We start from the raw sequence: 18,933 nt of genomic DNA, 5'->3' as shown, positions 1-18,933 counted from the left end.
TACTGAGAGTCAGTAACTATGTTGAGAAGTTCTGAAAAATCCATTAATACCAACAGAATAGCATACAATTCTGATTTTTGCACTGAATTATAAGGACTTTGAACCACTTTACTTAAATTTTCTGATTTGTAACCTGCCTTTCCTTTTTTGTTGTCATCTGCATAAAATTTATGAACTCCAGATATAGGTTTTTCCCATACAATACGAGGCAAGATCCAATCAGCTCTCTTTATAAGATCAATTCTATTGCTTTTGGAATATTTACTGTTAATTTCTTCAAAAAAATTACTGCCAGCTCCTTGCCAAGGTTCACTTTCTGTCCATAATTTTTCAATGTCCTCCTTAGTTAAAGGTATGACAATTTCTGCTGGGTCTATTCCTGCTAATTGATGAAGTCTCAATTTTCCTTTCCAAATCAAGTCAGAGATTTTTTCCTCATAAGTTTTTAATTTTTATTTGGTTTATTTAGTAAAAATATCCATTCCAATATCATATCTTCCCTCTGCATTAATATTCCTGTAGGAGAATGGCTAGAGGGTAGAATAACCAAAATGCCATCAAGCTTTGGATCGATACAATCCTTGTGTCCTTCGTGTACTTTCTTTTCTACCAAGGCCAATTCTTTCTCAGCTGCAGGTGATAATTCCCTTGGACTATTTAAGTCCTTGTAATCTTCTAAGTAAGGTTTTAAACAAATCATTCAGTTCATCATTTTTTACCCCAACAATAGTTTGTGGATGAGAAATGTCTCCAAATAATCATTGAAAGTCATTAAGAGTCTGTAGTCTATCTCTCCTAATTTGCACCTTTTGGAGTGTAATTTTTGTAGCTCTATTTTATATCCTAAATAATTAATAGAATCTCCTCTTTGTATCTTTTCAGGAGCAATTTGTAATCCCCAGCAAGGCAAATTTTTCTTTACTTCTTCAAACATTCTTTCTAAAGTATCTGCATTTGAGTCAGCTAGTAAAATATCATCCATATAATGATAAATTATAGATTCAGGAAAATTTTTAAGTATCACTTCCAATGGCTGTTGTACAAAATGTTGATGCAAGGTTCAACATTCCCTATGGGAGGACCCTCCATTGATATCTCTTAACTGGTTGAGAATTATTATAAGTAGGCACTGTGAAAGCAAATCTTTCTGTCTTTCTTGTAAGGGTATTGAAAAGAAACAGTCTTTTAAATCAATAACTATGAGAGGCCATTCTTTTGGTAACAGAGTAGGCAAAGGAATTCCAGATTGTAGAAAGCCAGTTTGTAGTAATTAGCTGAATTACTTTGTTAATTGCTCTAAGGTCTCTATTCTTCATTTACTGGATTTCTTTTTAATAACAAATACAGGAGAATTCCAAGGGCTGGTTGATTCTTCAATATGATGAGCATTTAACTGTTCTTCTACCAACTTTTCTAAAGCCTGGAGTTTCTCTGTTGTTAAATGCCATTGATGAACCCATACAGGCTTGTCTGTTAACCATTTTAAATGTAGAGCTGTCGGTGTCTTTGGAAGATCATCAGTTGTTGTGCCCTGTTATTGTATAATATGGATGGATGCTGACCACTCATTAGAATAATATCTTCTAATATTTCTCTCAGAAACGTGCTAGTTTATGATTTGTTTCTGAGGTTGGAGGGATGTTAATCTGAGTATTCCATTGTTGAAAAAGGTCTCTACCCCACAGGTTCATAGCTATGTTAGCCACATATGATTTTAATTTTCCTCTCTGTCTGTCTGGACCTATACATTTGAGCCATCTTGCACTGTGTTTTACTTGAGATAATGTTCTAATTCCTAACAGTTGAACATTTACCTCTTGAAGAGGCCAAGTTGGATGCCAAAATTCTGGTGCAATTATGGTCATGTCAGCACCTGTGTCTACCAGACCAGACAACAAAACACCATTTATTCTTATTGTTAATTTTGGTCTTTGTTCATTAATAGAAGTTTGCCAAAAATTTTTCTTTATGTTTTCTCCTGAATTTTCTGTTCTCTCTGTTTCATCATCACAAGCAATCTGGTTTATTCCAGTGGGAATTTGGTTATTTAATTGCTCTGAGTAGGGGTTTCCTCTATGACTGCAGGAAAGATCTGCACTGGATTTTCCGTGGGGGTCTGCCTGCCTGGGAGTTTCCCAAAGACTGAGGCAAAGTATTACCTTGCCTGTTCCTTGTTGATCTACATTCATTGGTCCAGTGTTTTCCCTTACCACACCTTCTACATACTCCAGAAGGAAGGGGCATTCTGTTGCCAGTGTTCCTTGAAGAAATATTGTTTCAAGGAATGCTCTGTTTATAGTCCCTTTTCAAATGTCCTTGCTTTCCACATCCAAAACATCTGACATTCCTCAAACCTCTTGAAATTGCTTCTTCTATCCACATATCATCATGGTCATGAGCCTCAACATTAAACGTGTCTCTAATCTAATCTTCCAAGGGTGCAGATCTTGCCTTTAATGGCCTGATTATTCTCTTCCTTGCTACATTCATGTTCTCAAAAGAAAAAGATTCAATTATTATCTGAGTAGCTTCTGAATTCAGGGCCATTTTCTTTACTGCTGAAGTCAGTCTTTATAAGAAATCTATGAAGGATTCTTTTGGGCCCTGTATAACCTTTGTAAATGACTCAGTTTTGTTTCCTGGTTCCTCAACTCTGTCCCATGGATTCAAGTCTGCCATTCAACATAGAATTAGGGTTTAGATATTGGCCTTCTCCAACAAGCTGATCCTGGGAGATTTGTATACCTTTAGCCCTCCATTGATTTTCTATGTTTTTAGCCTCCTCTTTGAATCACATATGCCACTGCAGCTGTGCCCTGGTTTCCAGAACAGCATTTACCAGCTCTAGCCAGTCCTGTGGTATAATCTTATTATTAGTTGACCAGGAGTTTAATATTTGCTTTACAAATCGGGAATGCATGCTATAAGATACTATTGCCTCCTTAAATCTTCGTAAATCTAACATTTCAATTGGAGTCCAAATATTTTGTGCATTCACTTGACCAGGTAGCTGATGTATGGTTCCTGGATAAATTAAGGGTGATTGTGTGAAAACTGGCTTTCTTTCTGTAACCTTATAATCCAATCCTAAAACAATTTCACTGTTAATTTCTTCTCTCTGAATCTGAATTTCTCTACAATTTATTTTAACAGGTTTAACAGGTTTTTCTAAAGCTTTTATCCTGGCACTTAAATTGACTATCTTTTTAAATAGTAAAATAAGGAGAAGGAAAGTAATAATGTGCATAACCCCATCAACATTAATCTTCTCATGTAGTTGTTCCACTTTCAGACTGCCTAATATTTTATCCAACAAAGCCCAATTTTCTTCCAATGTACACATAATAACCATTTTTTAATGTGGAAAATTTTTTTCTTTTAAATAGTTTTTACCTTTAAAATATCTGATATCTTAATTGACTTACCAAGTCTGCTTAGAGCAGTAGAAATCTGAGGGAATTTCAAAAGAGCTACCTAGCATCCGAGGTGGGGATCCAGAGAGAGAGAGAGAGAGAGAGAGAGAGAGAGAGAGAGAGAGAGAGAGAGAGAGAGAGAGAAGCCACAAGTTCTGGCTAAAAGCTTAAATCTAGCCACATGTTTCCAATTGAGCCAAGCTGAGTCTGGGCTCTGCCTTCCTTAAGCTCTGACCACGTACATTGGCATTTTGGCCGAAAGCAGCTCTATCTGCAGTTGCAGTCGAGTACACCTGACTGGTATCTCTGGCAGGCCTGAGTTGTTTATAGCATCAGTATTTTGTTAATCTGGCTGCAAGTAGCTCTAGCTGCAGGCAACCGCTTGTAGCTATATCTCAGTTGGGTCTGGGGCCTAGGCCGAACTAGGCCCAGGCAAGGAGCTGGGCCCACCGGTTTTTAATCAATTCTTGCCACGTGGGCACCAAATGTAGATGAACAGTCTTATTAAATAAGAAACACAGAGCCAAATGCAAAGTTAAAAGCCCAAGAGGTCAGAGCAGTAGCTGAGAGCTGAGACTAAAAACCCTTTCTTACCCTTTGTTGCCGCTGTCGTCCTTCCCCTCAGCAAGAGACCTACTTCCTGTGTGTCTGTCTTTTTATTGACTTTCTGTTCTGCCTTCTCATTGGTTGTAAAACCAACCACATGACCGCCTCATCACTGCCTGTCTATAGAGACCTCCAGGTCTTCCATGGTTGGTATTGATATTAAAGGCATGTGTCTCCATGCTGGTGCTATCCTTGAACACACAGAGATCTGCTTGTCATGTGATTGGGATTAAAGGTATGTGCCACCACTGCCCGGCTCTTGCTATGGCTTGCTATTAGCTCTGACCCCCAGGCAACTTTATTTATTAACATACAAATAAAATTACATTTCAGTACAAATAAAATATTACCATATCTGTCCTAAAGTGAGAGTAGCTGGAGAGAAGGATGTAGTGTCCTGAAGCTGCACTGTGACCTCAGAGTGACAGTGTCACCTTCTTCATGAGAACTGGAGGAGAGAAATCTCTATGACCACTGTCTGAGGTGAGGTAGGAATGAGCTGCTCCTCAGGGAGCCAGCTTCAGAGTAGCAGAGACTCTGAGGAGAGAGGGCACACTGGGCTGTTTTCCTGGAGGGGCTGCTGTGTGACCACAGTGGACAAAACAAGGTAGAGTTCTCTAATGGGGAGAATCCTAGTGAGAATGTCATCAGGATGCTGACCTGGGGATGCTGGTACCTAAGATGGGGACCTGTATGGGAGTCAGCCTGGAGCACAGGGGACACTGTCCTGTTAGGCTCCCTGTGGTGGCAGAAGTCAGTGTAGCCAGCATCTCACCTGTGTCTTCTGAACTAATCTAATGATGTATAATGTCATCTTTGTCTCTGTAGACATGAGCATACCAGTGGATACTACAGAGTGTCACCATATTTCCTTGGGAAATTGCTGGGTGATCTGGTACCCAGGAGGTTATTGACAAGTACTGTATTTACTGTTATAGTATTCAGCATAGCAGGTAAGTGACAAAGCAAGAGAGTGCGTCTTTACTCTTGGGGGAGTGTGTTTTGGTTTGTACAACTGTGGCAAGTCTAAAGTAGAAAAGCATAAGTAGAAAAGCACATCTCCAGTGTCTGCCATCTAAAACAGGTGTTCAGTGTGAGGAAAGTCTCCAAGACTTGTTCACAAAATACTGCAAAAGCTGTTTGTGAAACTGTGTTTTTACTAGAGACTCTGTGATTTATAATGAATGTAGACATAATGTACCCATTTGAGACAGTGCCAACGGAGCAAGATCAATTATTAGATGCCTATCCATAGGTATTGTGAAAGATTTATTTTTTTCTTTATGTTTCTGCCTTTGTGTGTGTGTGTGTGTGTGTGTGTGTGTGTGTGTGTGTGTGTGCACGCGCACTAAGTGAATGCAGTGCCTGGGATGGTCCAAAGAGGACATCAGATCCTCTTGAACTGGAGTTACAGAATGTGAGCCACCATGTGGGTGCTGGGAATGGAATCCAGGGCTTTTACAATAACAGCACATGCTTTTAATCAGTGAGCCATGTCTCTAGCCCAGCTATGCTGGGGGATGTTCTGTATGGCAAATGTGTTGCTCTGATTGGTTAGTAAATAAAACACTGATTGGCCAGTAGTCAGGCAGTTAGGTGGGACAAGGAGGAGAAGAATTGTGGGAAGTGGAAGGCTAAGTCAGAGACACTGCCAGCCGCCACCATGACAAGCATCATGTGAAGATGCTGGTAAGCCACGAGCCATGTGCCATGTGGCAAGGTATAGATTTATAGAAATGGATTAATTTAAGCTATAAGAAGTTAGCAAGAAGCCTGCCATGGCCATACAGTTTGAAGCAATATAAGTCTCTGTGTTTACTTGGTTGGGTCTGAGCTGCTATGGGACTGGTGGGTGAGAGAGATTTGTCCTGACTGTGGGCCAGGCAAGAAAACTCTAGCTACACAGCTATATATTTTTCTTTGTGTTTCTGTATAAGTGACTCTATATGTAAATAAGATATAGAAATGTGGATAATACGTTATACATATGTATGTAGGCAAAACAACTTAAATGCATACAGTGTCTTGTGGTACCTACTCTGACAAAGAGAGATGATACTGAATTTGAGGTTTTTTGAAATTATATAATTATTTGAAATATATGCATAGATTCATTTGTGTATTATGGTTAAGTTTCACCCTAGACTAATTGTTCAGAATTCCCATGCCTTTCACACACACACATACTTACACTCACACACACATTCACACATACTCACACAGACATGAACACACACGGACACACAAACACAGACACACACGCTCACATATATACACTCACACACACAGAGAAAGATAAGCATTGATAAAACTTAGACTTTTTTTTATAAGACAATTCATTCAGAACCAGTCATTCAGACCATGGGTTGGTTATGGGAAATGTACTTGTCTTGCAAGCCTGACAACCTGAATTTGATCCTCAGAATCCACAATGGAAGAGAGAATCACTGGAGAAATTTGTCCTTCAAATCCACATGTACATTATGATACATGTACATCATGGCACATGTACACCATGGCACATGTACACCATAGTACATTATGGTATATGCACACTATGGTACATAGACATTAGGATACATGCAGACCCATAATCACACATGCATTATACACACCATGATAATCATAACAATAACTTTTTAAATAATTAGGCATGGAACTCAGTTCCCAGACTCTGTGTCCTTGTAATATTATAAAAACACAATACTGTCTATGACTCATAGCATTAGGTCAAGAAAGATTACAAATCAGCTTATGGAACCCATTGCCTTACTGTATAGCAGTTACATGGTGATTTCCTAGGGAAAACTAAAGTTGGAGGCACCCTCCTGTGTTCTAGATATTAAAACCACTGCAAGGTTGTTTAATCCTTGCCTGAGGTTTTTGCCCCGTGATGAACATAACCAACTCGAGAGGAAAGGGTTTATTTCATCTTACAGTTCAATGTACTTCAAGAAGGGAAGTCAGGTCAGGAACTCAGGGCAGGAACCTGGAGGCAGGAAGTGAAGCAGGGGCCATGGAGGAGTGCTGCTTACTGGCTTGTTCCTAATGATTTGTTCAGCCTGCTTTCTTATAGAACCCAGGATCACTTGCATATGGATGGCATTATCCACATTTGTCTAAGACATAAATCATTCTTTGAGAAAATGCCCCTACTGGCCTGACAACAGGCCAGTCTAATGCAAGCAATTTCTTAGTTGAGCTTGCCTCTTCCCATATGACCCTAGTTTGTGTTAAATTGACAAAAACTAACCAGCATAGTCCTGATCCCAGTTTCATTACTAGTGCAATTATAATAAACACAGGGTAATGTGGATGTGAACCTGTTCTACTGCTGATTCTCCTGTGAGAGAATTTGGTAACATTTTTATTAGTTGTGTTGCCTGTGGCTCTCCATGTCAGGATCTCATAAATTGTCCATAATTATATATAGAAGATAACAGGTATTATATGGAAAGGTATTTTGTGGGAAATATAAAAATAAAGCCACATGATGGAGTTGGAGAGAAGCTCATTTGTTAAGAGTACTTGCTGCTTCTCTAAATCCCCAAATTTGTTTCCCAGCATCCACATGATCAGGTAGCACTTGAAAACCCAGGGAAACTGGGAGGCTCTGAAGCTGTTACTAGTCATTTTGATTACTAAAGTATTGTTGAAATATGTACAATTCTCTTGATTTATGTAGATGAACTGTCACCACTTCTTTCTTTCTAAGGAGTAAACACAAATGTGAAGGATTTCTTCGCGATGTCATTTACCATCATGATGTTGACTTATTCAGCCAGTTCCCTGTCACTGTCTATAGGGGCAGGGGACAGAGCAGTGGCTGTGCCAACACTGCTTATGACCATCTACTTTGTATGCATGCTGGTGAGTGTGAATTGTGTTTTTCTGAAAGGATAATTTTCCTTGTGTTCCTTCTTGTACATGTACATGCTTGACACATCAGCACTTGGGACATGAGTCCTTATGCTAAAGCTTATTATGGTCTGTAGGAGAGAAGGAGCCACCTTTCCACCTAGAATTTGTGGCTACTGCTCTGATGTCAGTACTATGATGTGGGTAACATCCTCTTTCTAGTGATCTCTTACCAGACATTTCTTGGAGTAATATTACAAACCATAATAACTTGGAACTTTAAGAAAGTGGTATGATTGGCTGATCTCCCCCCACAAGACAGATTGCAGCCTTCCTTTCATGCTGTTGTAAGAGACTTGCCTGCTGTTTTAATCACAGCAAGGTGATTTGGTTTATTCGGTCATCTCTAATGGAAAAGGAAGGGTCATGATCTGCAGTTGGTTGTTTCACTCTTTACTCTTTGCTCTGTTGGTGGCCCACCATGAAGCTCCCAAATAAATCACACTGAATCTTATTATTACTTATAAATTCCTGGCCTTAGTTTGGCTTATTTCTAGCCAGCTTTTCTTAACTTAAATGATCTCACCTACCTTTTCTTTTGCCTCTGGGCTTTTTTCTTCTCTTCTGTGTAGCTTACATTTACTCTTACTCTGTGACTGGCTGGATGCATGGCCCTTAGAGTCCCCCTCTTCTCCTTTTCTTGCTCCTCCGTCCTCTCAGTTTTCTCCTTTCATTTATTCTCTCTGTCTGCCAGCCCCATCTCTCCTTTCTCCTGCTGTTCAGCTCTTAATTAGACCCATCATGTGTTTTAGACAGGCAAAGTATTACAGCTTCACAGTTAAACAAATGTAACTTAAAAAATAAAATACATCTTTGTTCCACAGCATAAACAAGTATAACACACCTTAAAATAATATTCTACAACAATGGTCAATGTAAGTGCTCAGCAGGAGGAGCGTATCTCAGGACTCACTTGTATTCTGAAAAGTGTTAAAAATAGTGGAAGATGCTAGACTCCTATGTACTAATCAGTCTCCTGAATTATCATACTTCTGCTTCTCTTTCTGTAATTGATTACCCTATCTTAGTCTTTCATACTATAAAATATACACTAATGTAAATAAATCAACTGATAGATGGAGCCAGATCCTACACTTCCCCCCAAAAGCATATTAAGTAAATAGAACAATTGATTCAGTGTGTTAGTACTCCTATCCTTTCTGCTGGTACAAGAATATACTGTAGCTTGGTGATGGCAGATGCACGTCAGTGAGAAAGTGCTAAGCTTTGTTTTTATTTCCTATATATATGGCCATATATGTATAGCCATCTAGTAATATAAATCTTCAATAAATATGTTATTAATTAATTTTTGTTTGGGAGATTCTTAAATACACATAAAATGTTTCCATGCCATTTTCTCCCTCCAAAATCCTTCCCTGTGGACTTTTGAAGGAGAAATGTCCCCTAAGACTCAGGGACTTCAACACTTGGTTTGCAGTTTGTGGTGCTGTTGGAGATGTTCTGGAACCATTGGGAGGTAGAGATTTGATGGGGAAAGTCTGTCCCTGGGTGAGGGAGGGTCTTGGGTGTTTATAGTCCTGTCCTCTTCCTGTTCCTTCTCATCTTTGCACTGTCACGTGAGGATGTGAGCATTCAGCTTCCTCTCCCACTTCCTAGCCTGCTGCCTGCTGCCATACCTCCCTGCCAAGATGGCCTCTTGTCACTCTGGAAACCTGAGGCCAAAGGAACTCTCTCTTCTATAAGTCCCCTGACCATGGTGCTGTGTCACAGCAACAGGAAAGTAACAGCTGTGTTTCCTGTCACTCTCTCCACTCTCCCCTCCCTGACTCAGGCTTTGTTTGGCTTTTTGTAAATGACTGGGTCTACTAAGCACTGCCCATACGTACCTGTGTGTAGAGCCATCTACTGCAGCATGGGTAGGCTCTCAGGGGCCACATGCTTAAAGAAAACTGGCTCCCCCTCCCAGGAACAATCAACTGCCAGTAGCTCCTCAGGTAGGGGTAGGAGGTCATGTCCACCTCTCCACTCCATGCAGGGATCTTCTCTGACTTGATCTTGTACAGGTGTTCCCATGTTGTCACACTGCACTGCGTTCCCATGTGTCAATGTCCAATAGTGACAGGAGAACCCTGTTTTGTTGTAGGTGTCCACAGCCTCTGGCTCTTACAAACCTTCTAGCCTCTTTCATCCTGATCCTTGATCCTTGGGAGGAGGGGTGTGATATACAGATGTCCCATTCAGGGCTGGATCCTCTGTAGTCTCTTCTCTGTATGTTGACCTGTGGTGGGCCTGTGTTAACCACCATCTCCTGCAAAAGGAAGCTTCTTTGATAAAGGTCTGAGATGTACTAATCTATGGGTGTCACAACTCATTAGAAGTCAGTTTAATACCATATCCATTTAGAAGAATAACAGTAGATTCTCCTCTGGGCCCGGTGACCCCACAAGCCACAGCATCAGAAATGATTTCCATCTTGTAGAGCAGGCCATAAATACAATCAGAAATGAATGGTCTGTCACTGTCATTGTTGTAATCTGTCCAGTGTTCACCTTGTATTGCTTTGACCTCAAGAGAAAGAAAAACAGAAAACATCCAGGTAGGATGGTCAGTGTCCTTGATCATAGTTGTGTCTTCACCCCAGGTCTCCTGCAATCCCCTCCCACATATTTCAGCATTTCTAGCTCACTGCCCATAGTTAGAGCACCCAATCAAGTTGCAAGTCACTACATACAGGAGACAAAGAAAAACTGAAGGAAAGCTCTGCCTCATCATATTAAGGATTGGACTCACAGTACTGTGCAAGCTTGCTGGCCTGGGCTGTAGACTACAGACTTCCTTTTTGTAAAGGAAGCCTTGGCAGTCTAGTTCTTAGGCCTAAAAACCTGTAACATTCCTGGGTGCTCCTGTGGGGTATGGTGATGTGGTTTTCACCTCCCTCATTGCTGGGGTGCTGGACTCTCAGGGCATGGGGCAGTAGACAAACACGGTGCTGTGGACCAGTCCATCTGTAGGAGATGGGCTCTGCTGCCATCCTCAAGCAAGGACCCCACAGCACAGAGGAAAGAACAAGGGCAAGGAACCATGTCAAGGAGTTCTGCCCATTGGTCCTGGTCTTTCTATCCCAGAGTGTAGAAGGGAAGGCTAGTCACCTTCCAGAGCCCAGAACTGCCTGAGCATTGTTATAGAAGATTTTTAAAAAATGAAATGTGCTTCTACATTGACTCCAGTGCATTGGGTGGAGGGTTAAAGAGGATTGAATGTGTACATATAAATAAGATGGAAAGAGCCTGTGTGACCCCTCCACTTTCCCTTCTCATGAATGATCATATACTTAAGGGGAGAATGTGGGTGCACAACAGAGAAGTTTGAAGAGGTGGGACACTTTACACTGAAGTGCAAGGCTACTGACATCATTGCCCAGGGAAATATATAATCTCAACATGAGGAAAACCTTTAAAATTAGTATTTAAAAGTCTTGTTTGTTATTTTTAACATGTGCCTTTCTGACAATTCATTTTCATGTGTGTCTAATCTTACCCTTTCCTAAAAAAAACAAAACAAATAAACAGAACACGTACATGTGTCCCAAATTGTCTCCTTTGGTTCATCCAGGCATTCTTTAAAATTAATTCTCAAAAGTAACCTAACAATACTTCATTACCTAAAAGACATGTTGGTGGAGTTCACTTTGTTTTTACTTTTGATAATGTGCTTATAAAGCTGATGTAGAGAACTGAATACTTCGATAAACTGTGTTAACTGCACAGCACATGTGCCCAAGGAGGGATTGCTACACCTGAGTGGCAGGACATCCCCAGGCTCAAATATCCTTTTCCTTGGAATGGGACCATGGCCCTACCAGAGCAAATGGCATGTTGTCCTCTTTATGAGAGAGGGACACAAGGTGGCATAGTTTGCCAGAGTCTGTTGCTCTTGTTCCCAGATGTGCAGACAGGCCCACTGGAAGCCTCTTATCCATAGAGAAGATGAATTATTGCTCACACAAAAGGGGGATGGATTATTTCACCAATGGGTGGTGATACTTCTGTCAGTTTTATTGTTATTGTTCAAGATTGTTCTCCCAACCTCGCTCTTTTTTATTTCGATGTGTAACTTTATATTATTTTTTTCAGTTTCTGTGAATTGCATTAAAATTATTATGATGAGGATTACATTGACTCTATTGATTGCTTTTGGTAGGGTGGATACTATAATTTTTATCCTATGAATCTATAAACATGAGAGGTCTGTCTATCTTGTATTTTTCTCAATTTTTTCAGTGTCTTAAACTTTTTATTGTACAAGTATTTCACTTGTTTAGATTTATTCCAAGATTCCCCACCCATCCACTCACTCCCTTTTTCTGAGGATTTTGTGAATGAGACTATTTCCCTCATTTTTTTCCCATTATGTTTGTAATTTGTACTTAGAAAGCTCCTGACTTTTTTGTTTGTCATGGTGTTTTATTACAGCCATGGAGAGGAACTAAGACAACTGGTTATTGTATAAAGTTTCTATTTAGGACCTGAAAACTAGTTATGAAGCCCATTGTTGTATTTTCTCTAGAAGCATTTGGTCAGGTGCAGTCTGAATGCACACACAGTCACTGTTTTGCATATTCTAGTGTACATTAGACTAGGTAGGGCAAGTTTTATGTGAACTTCAGAGCTGTCTCTTGTTCATCCTTGTTCATCATTCATAATATCTACATAAATTAGATATTACAAGGAATCTAAAATAGATTTTAAATATGGGCTGAGGGTATTTAAAGTTTAAAGAATATTTATAGCTTGCAGACTATTTTAAAGGTGAAACAATATCTATAGGATTTGACTTCTGCAGAGATGGATGGCAAGTCCTTATTTAAATACCATGAAGAGCCTTGGCTTTGCAAAAAGTGAAGAATTCTGTTTAGAGTTAACTGAAAGAATGTTTTAAAGAGATGGTCTGATTAGAAATGGTCAGAAGGATGAAGGAGTCTTGAAGAGGGAGCATCTTGCCTAGAATTCTTAGTCAATAGAATGAATCTAATTCATGGTTCTGTCCTTTGTAGTATATCTCAGGTCTATCACTACAATACACTGACTTCATGCAAGACCTGGGATGGATTCAGTACTTCAACATTCCTCATTATGGATATACAGTAAGTTGTCTTGTCTGTCACTGTACTTGGGATCTCCAACTGCAGCAACTGAAATGAATCCCAACCAAGTCCTTTCCCCAGCTGTAATCTCTAACCAGCAGCTGCCCAGGATTTTCCTTCTAGGAGCAAAAGATGAGAATTTTCCTGTTAATTCTCGCCAAAGGTCAGTGAGTCATCTGGGGTTTTCTCCAGTCACATGATTTATTTTAAAGTACATTTTTGTTAATTCTTTGAGAATTTCACACACACATATCATGTATCTTTATCATAATGATTCCCATTCCTCGACTGCAACTCCTCCCAAATCTCCCCTACCTTCTACTCCCTCCCAACTTCATGTCTTCTTTGTTAGTGACCCCTAGAGTCCACTTGGTGCTACCCATATACTCATGGGCATTGGGCCATCCACAGGAAGGACAGTCAACCTACCAGGTCTGCATTCTTCCATAGTGTCTGCATCTCTTCTCAACTGCTCTTCTCAGACAACCAGATGCTCCCACCTTCTCAGGACATGTCTGCGTTAACTCTCCTGCAAAAGTCAACAATGCAGACCACTCCGTGTGCTTATACCTTCTCTCATCTCAGTTTTCATGACAACTTATATTTTCACTGTGGTGTGCCATTCCTATAAGTGAACTGTTTCTAAGCCAACCCCTCATCTTTGGTTGCTTTCTGATTTAATGTCACTTCCGTATTTTTAGGGGCTTTTCCCCAGGCCAACTCTCCCACTATCTGCTCCACCCCAGACTGGGAAACTCTGTATCAATAATCTTACTCCATGTTATTTGAACCATAACCTGAAGTATTGTGTCTACTTTTTTTTTTTTTTTTTGAGGATACTATCAAAGTCCAACCTAGTGAACCAGTGAGTTTTATTAGAGTTACTTACAGGAGCACTAATGACTCGCACACAGCTGCATTACCAAAAGCCCACCCCTAGCATGAGTCACAGCTCTCAAAAGCTGGAAACCTGGAGCACACTGCACAGCTTGCTAACCAACTAGAGACCATCTCTGCCAGGCAGCTCAGCTGACCAGAGCCTCTGACAGGCAGCTTGTCATGTTTGACAAAGTCTCTCAGCTGTCCTTATGATTTAGGCAGTCTTGGGACAGGAGAGGCCTGGTCAGTCTGCTCAGTTTCAGGGACTTCCTGCAGCTGTTTTGAGTTGTTTACTTTCAGAGTTTAAGGAGCTTCCCTGCAGGATGGTCTGTTTGGCTTCCCTTAGCCAGCCTGTTGTTCTACCTCCCTTAGACACCTTGGTGCAGAGGGGAGGGGCCTGGACCTGCCTCAACTGAATGTGCCAGACCCTGCTGACTCCCCATGGGAGACCTTGCCTTGGAGGAGGTGGGGATTGGGGGTGGGTTATGGGGGAAGACAGGGGGTGGGAGGAGGGAGGAGAGGGGAATCTGTGGTAGATACATAAAATGAGTAGAAAATCTCTTAATAATAAAAAAGGGAAAAAAAGAAAAATCAAGGACATTAAATTAAGACTGTTACCTGAAAGTCATGTATGTTCACAAGCTTAAAAATAAAAACAAAAGAAATGTGGTTAAAAACAAAAAGACACAGGTGTTACATGGGCCCCAGTCACATGTTATTTGAGAGAAATAAAGAGTGAGAAAAATCCCAGAGTAAAGAGGAAAGATAGATGATATGATGAAGAGCACGCGGTTGTGATTCTACCCAATAAGGAAATAATGAAAAGGCCAGGGACTAAGATATATAGTTTATACCAAGAAATTAAAAGAAATAGAAACCATGTGATATCGTAGCCATATTGGTTTGCCAAGCTTTCTCTGCAGTAAAGTGTGTCTTAACAGACTTTCTTACTCTCATAATCACAACTGGTTTTGATTAAAACAAGAAAAAAATATTGTTACTATGAATTAATAATATTGTTTCAATGACAGTGTTTACATGGTTATGGACTTTGCAGAGAAAGAGGTGCCTGAGGTAATCTAGTTGGAGAGTCCACCTCTTAGCAGTTGGGAAGCCCCATCATTTCAATCCTAAGCCTCCAGAGTGTGGGGGAGGGGCACTGCTTTGCTGGGCAGAGTGAACTTGATAGGGTTTTGTTTGTTTAAAAGTATTTTTGGAGATAGGCAGGTGGTGGTGGCACACACCTTTAATCCTAGCACTTGGGAGGCAGAGCCAGGAAGCTCTCTGTGAGTTTGAAGCGAGCCTGGTCTGCAGAGAGAGATCCAGGACAGGCACCAAAACTACACAGAGAAACCCTGTCTTGCAAACAACAACAACAATTTTTTTTTTTTTTTTTGAAATTACAGTCAAGATTGAACTTTAAGTTATAGCTGTGTTTAATCTTTGGAAACTTATATAAATTAAACTATTTCCCTCTCCCTATTCCTGTTTGTGTTACAGGCTTTGCAGCACAATGAATTCCTGGGACAAAACTTCTGTCCAGAACATAACACATCAGAAATCAGTAAATGTCGGAACTATATAATGTAAGCTTGAGTTCAGTGTCAAAATGGGGACACAGAATGCTCCTAGACTTGGAGGGGAAACCCATCCTTTCAGGATTAACACTGTCCTCTGCCAGTTACGCAGAGAGAATCATTGTACCCAGTGCACATGTGGATGTGTTTTGATCCTACTGCTCCTTGGTGTAGAGAATGCTTTAAAAATGATTTTTGTGTCTTGATTGTGGATTTGAGTTCCTTGTTTCAGAACATTTGAGTTTGACATAGTCTGCCCTGATTGTTTAGGAAGGACATAGGTTTCTACATGTATAGATCATGGTACCTGTGAGCAGAGCCCGAGAATGTCAGGGCAGCAAGGCTAAAGTGAGTGAGCTTTGCCTGCCAGATTTCAGGGTCTTTCCTCTGCCTCACATTCTGGAAGACTTTAGAAAGTCAAAGGATAGTAGGTGTGTGTGTGTGTGTGTGTGTGTGTGTGTGTGTGTGTGTGTGTATGTAGGGTGTAGGTAAAATCTCCTATCAGAAGACTTGTCCTGCAATGAAAAACACACATTTTACTATGTTGAGAAGGAAATATCATTTTTGTCTAATGCCAGGAAAATACCTTTGCTTTCTATGATTGTTCTCATTGATTTGATTTTGATATATAAATGGGAGAGTAATATGATGATACTTTAAATTTCTCATGGATGCTCAAAATAATAATGACTAACAGTAACACAAATTATGTTTGAATTACTGATAAGAAAACAAGTATGGGGGGATATCTTATTTCCCACATCTCCTTTCTCCTGGTTTGGTCTGGTATCTTTCTAATATAAATTCCTTACCAGTTAATGGTCAGGAGGACTTAGATGTATAAAGTGAAACCAGAAGAGGGCTGTCCACAGACCTCATGTTCACGAAAGGATTGTCTTCACAAGAGGAAGAAGAAATCTGTCCTGTTTGTAGATTTGGGAACTTTTAAATCCTAAGAGATACATAGAGATGGGGACACACAGGGATGGAGACACACAAGCAAGGAGATACACAGAGATGGAGACATAGAGATGGAGATACACAGGGATGGAGACACACAGAGATGGAGACACAGGGATGGAGATACACAGGGATAGAAACACACAGGGATGGAGACACACAGGGATGGAGACACACAGAGATGGAGACACACAGAGATGGAGACACACAGGTAGTAATTGTATATTCAGAACTTTTAGCAGCAGCAGCTTTTCTAACCTGTGCCAGGGCCCCTGCACCCTGCTGTGCTCCAACTGCTACCCAGGCTCTGTCTGTAGCCATGGGCTGCTGGGGATGTTTTATAGATGTGCATCTGTGATTGCCATTGTTGTCTTGGGACAGGAGCTGACAGGAATTGACTGACTCCTGTCAGGAACCCTTAGTCTCTCTGATCCTCAGCCTAGAATTTGATGCTGTGTTAATTGCATGACTGTGTACTGAGTCAGTAGAATTGCACAAAGCAATTAGGAAGCTGCGGTTTTCGACTTCAGGAGAAACAAGTCCTTCATCCATGCCTTTGCCCTTTGAGGAGGGGGCAGCATTGTAGATTTAGAAATCAATGACACCTTGAAGACTACAAAGTTCAATCTTAGTATGATTCTCTAATCTTGTCCAAGTTTACTGAGCCTACTTCCTTTATGCTTTTAAATAGATGTGATAGCTATGCCTCTTTGAATGGTTCTTGAAATTAACTAAGGGACCTGATTCGGGTAATTTATATTGATATAATATATAACAAACTTGTAAGTATAACATTACTACTACCAATTAAATATGAAGATGAAAATTTTAATGATGTGTTAAAACTATGAGTTCTTAAAAGGGAGGAACAGTGAATGTACTGAATACACTTTGACATTATTTTTATCTATGTTGAATTACAGATGTACTGGTGAAGAATTCTTGACAATCCAGGGCATTGATCTCTCATCATGGGGCTTCTGGAAGAATCATGTGGCCTTAGCTTGTATAATCATTATCTTCTTATCAATTACCTATGTGCAGCTATTATCTCTTGAGAAAAAGAGATGTTTTAAAATCACCCTTCCACTTTCTTTGAATTAAACTGACATTAAAATAAATTAAAGCTTTACCTGTCGGTGTCCATGTCAGTGGAGCAGCAGGTAGCACTTGGATTTCAGGAGTTCAGTCACCAGAGTGCAAGGCAATGGTAGGTGAATCCTGGCTAGGCAAGACCAGAGAACTTGAGTTTCAAATGTCTCTTGCTAGTGCTGTGCCATTACATGTTTGCTAATGCCACTTTTCTCTGTTATCTGGCCTGGTGTGAATGGGTGTGGGGATCCCCACTGCCTTTAATGTAGTATGTTTATCTCATAAAAATATGGTTTACTAGGCATATTTATCTGTGGATTATTATGAGGTTGATTTCCTATTAGCCTGTACTGTTTAATTGAAGTAATGATTTTACAATAATGGTGATAGTTTAAATAGGATTTTGATGATTAAGGGCTTTTAAGAAATGTAGTAAGGGATTGTGATAGAGGTTGGTTTGGTGGGAAAATTAATATAGGTAAAGTTAGGATATCATGTTGCCCCCACACCTGAGAAAGCAGGGGCTGCAGAGAGTAGAAAATAGGACCAAGGAAGCGTCATGCATTAGGACTTATGAGTTTCTCTTGAGAAGCTGTATAGACTGTGGTTTAGATTAATTATTAAGGAAAACAATCAAGTCCCAGGAAGTAGCTCAAGTTCTTTATGATGTTGGAAAATGTGTTCATAGGTTTCAGTGTGCAACCTAGCTTTAAACAATTGACTTCATGTAACTAGAAAGCAAAGAATTGGATGGTTAGTTAAGATATTAGACAGGACTTTAAAATATGAAAAGTGAAATCAGTAATCTGTTTTTCTGGCAATTATAAAGATGATTGCCTATGTAACTGATTATGACTAAAAGGCTCCAGATCTATGATAAGTCTAAAATATAAATTTTTAACTGCATGTGGGTGTTGAGGATAATTTGTGTTTTACCTGTAATATGTAAAATGTTTACTCTTGTAAGGGAAATGGGAAACATGTTTTTTTACTTGTATTCATTATAATCATTTACTTAAAAATAGAATGTAACAACATTGTGATTTTTATATTGTTTGAAAAATTCTCCTGGGGTATATAAGCTGTAAAGGAAAAATAAAGAAGTCAGATGTCCATCAGCTGATGAAAGGATACTGAAAATATGGTACATTTACACAATGGAACATTATTACATTATTCAGCTGTTGAATGCATCTAGAATCACTTATTCGGAGTGAGATAACCAAGAACCCAAAAGACAAATACTGCATGTTTTATCTTACATGTGGATGCTGGCTTTTAAGCTCTAGGCACGTGTACTTCAGTCTGAATACATAGAGTTTAGGCAGCTAGTAAGGGTCCAGGGAGGACAAGAGGATCCAAGGAAGAAGAAATAAGAGTA

At 40.0% G+C, this 18,933-nt stretch overlaps 1 protein-coding gene across 2 annotated transcripts in view; it reads left to right on the top strand.

Moving 5' to 3' along the window:
• The window catches only part of LOC143267678 (ATP-binding cassette sub-family G member 3-like), a 63,533-nt gene extending 44,868 nt beyond the window's left edge, over nucleotides 1-18,665 (top strand). Inside the window, exons 11-15 of one of the 2 annotated variants that reach the window (XM_076546857.1) lie at nucleotides 4,848-4,972; nucleotides 7,735-7,889; nucleotides 12,955-13,044; nucleotides 15,424-15,509; nucleotides 17,384-18,665. In XM_076546857.1, coding sequence (XP_076402972.1) covers nucleotides 4,848-4,972; nucleotides 7,735-7,889; nucleotides 12,955-13,044; nucleotides 15,424-15,509; nucleotides 17,384-17,564 — 637 coding nt within the window. In that variant the 3' untranslated portion in view covers nucleotides 17,565-18,665. Of the gene's footprint in view, nucleotides 1-4,847; nucleotides 4,973-7,734; nucleotides 7,890-12,954; nucleotides 13,045-15,423; nucleotides 15,711-17,383 lie in introns of those variants that run through there. The other variant, XM_076546856.1, reaches the window with a different exon arrangement.
• Nucleotides 18,666-18,933: the final 268 nt, after the last annotated feature.

This window comes from Peromyscus maniculatus, chromosome 10, assembly GCF_049852395.1.
Source record: "Peromyscus maniculatus bairdii isolate BWxNUB_F1_BW_parent chromosome 10, HU_Pman_BW_mat_3.1, whole genome shotgun sequence".
NCBI lineage: Eukaryota > Metazoa > Chordata > Mammalia > Rodentia > Cricetidae > Peromyscus > Peromyscus maniculatus.
This window is presented reverse-complemented; position numbering and strand designations above follow the sequence as displayed.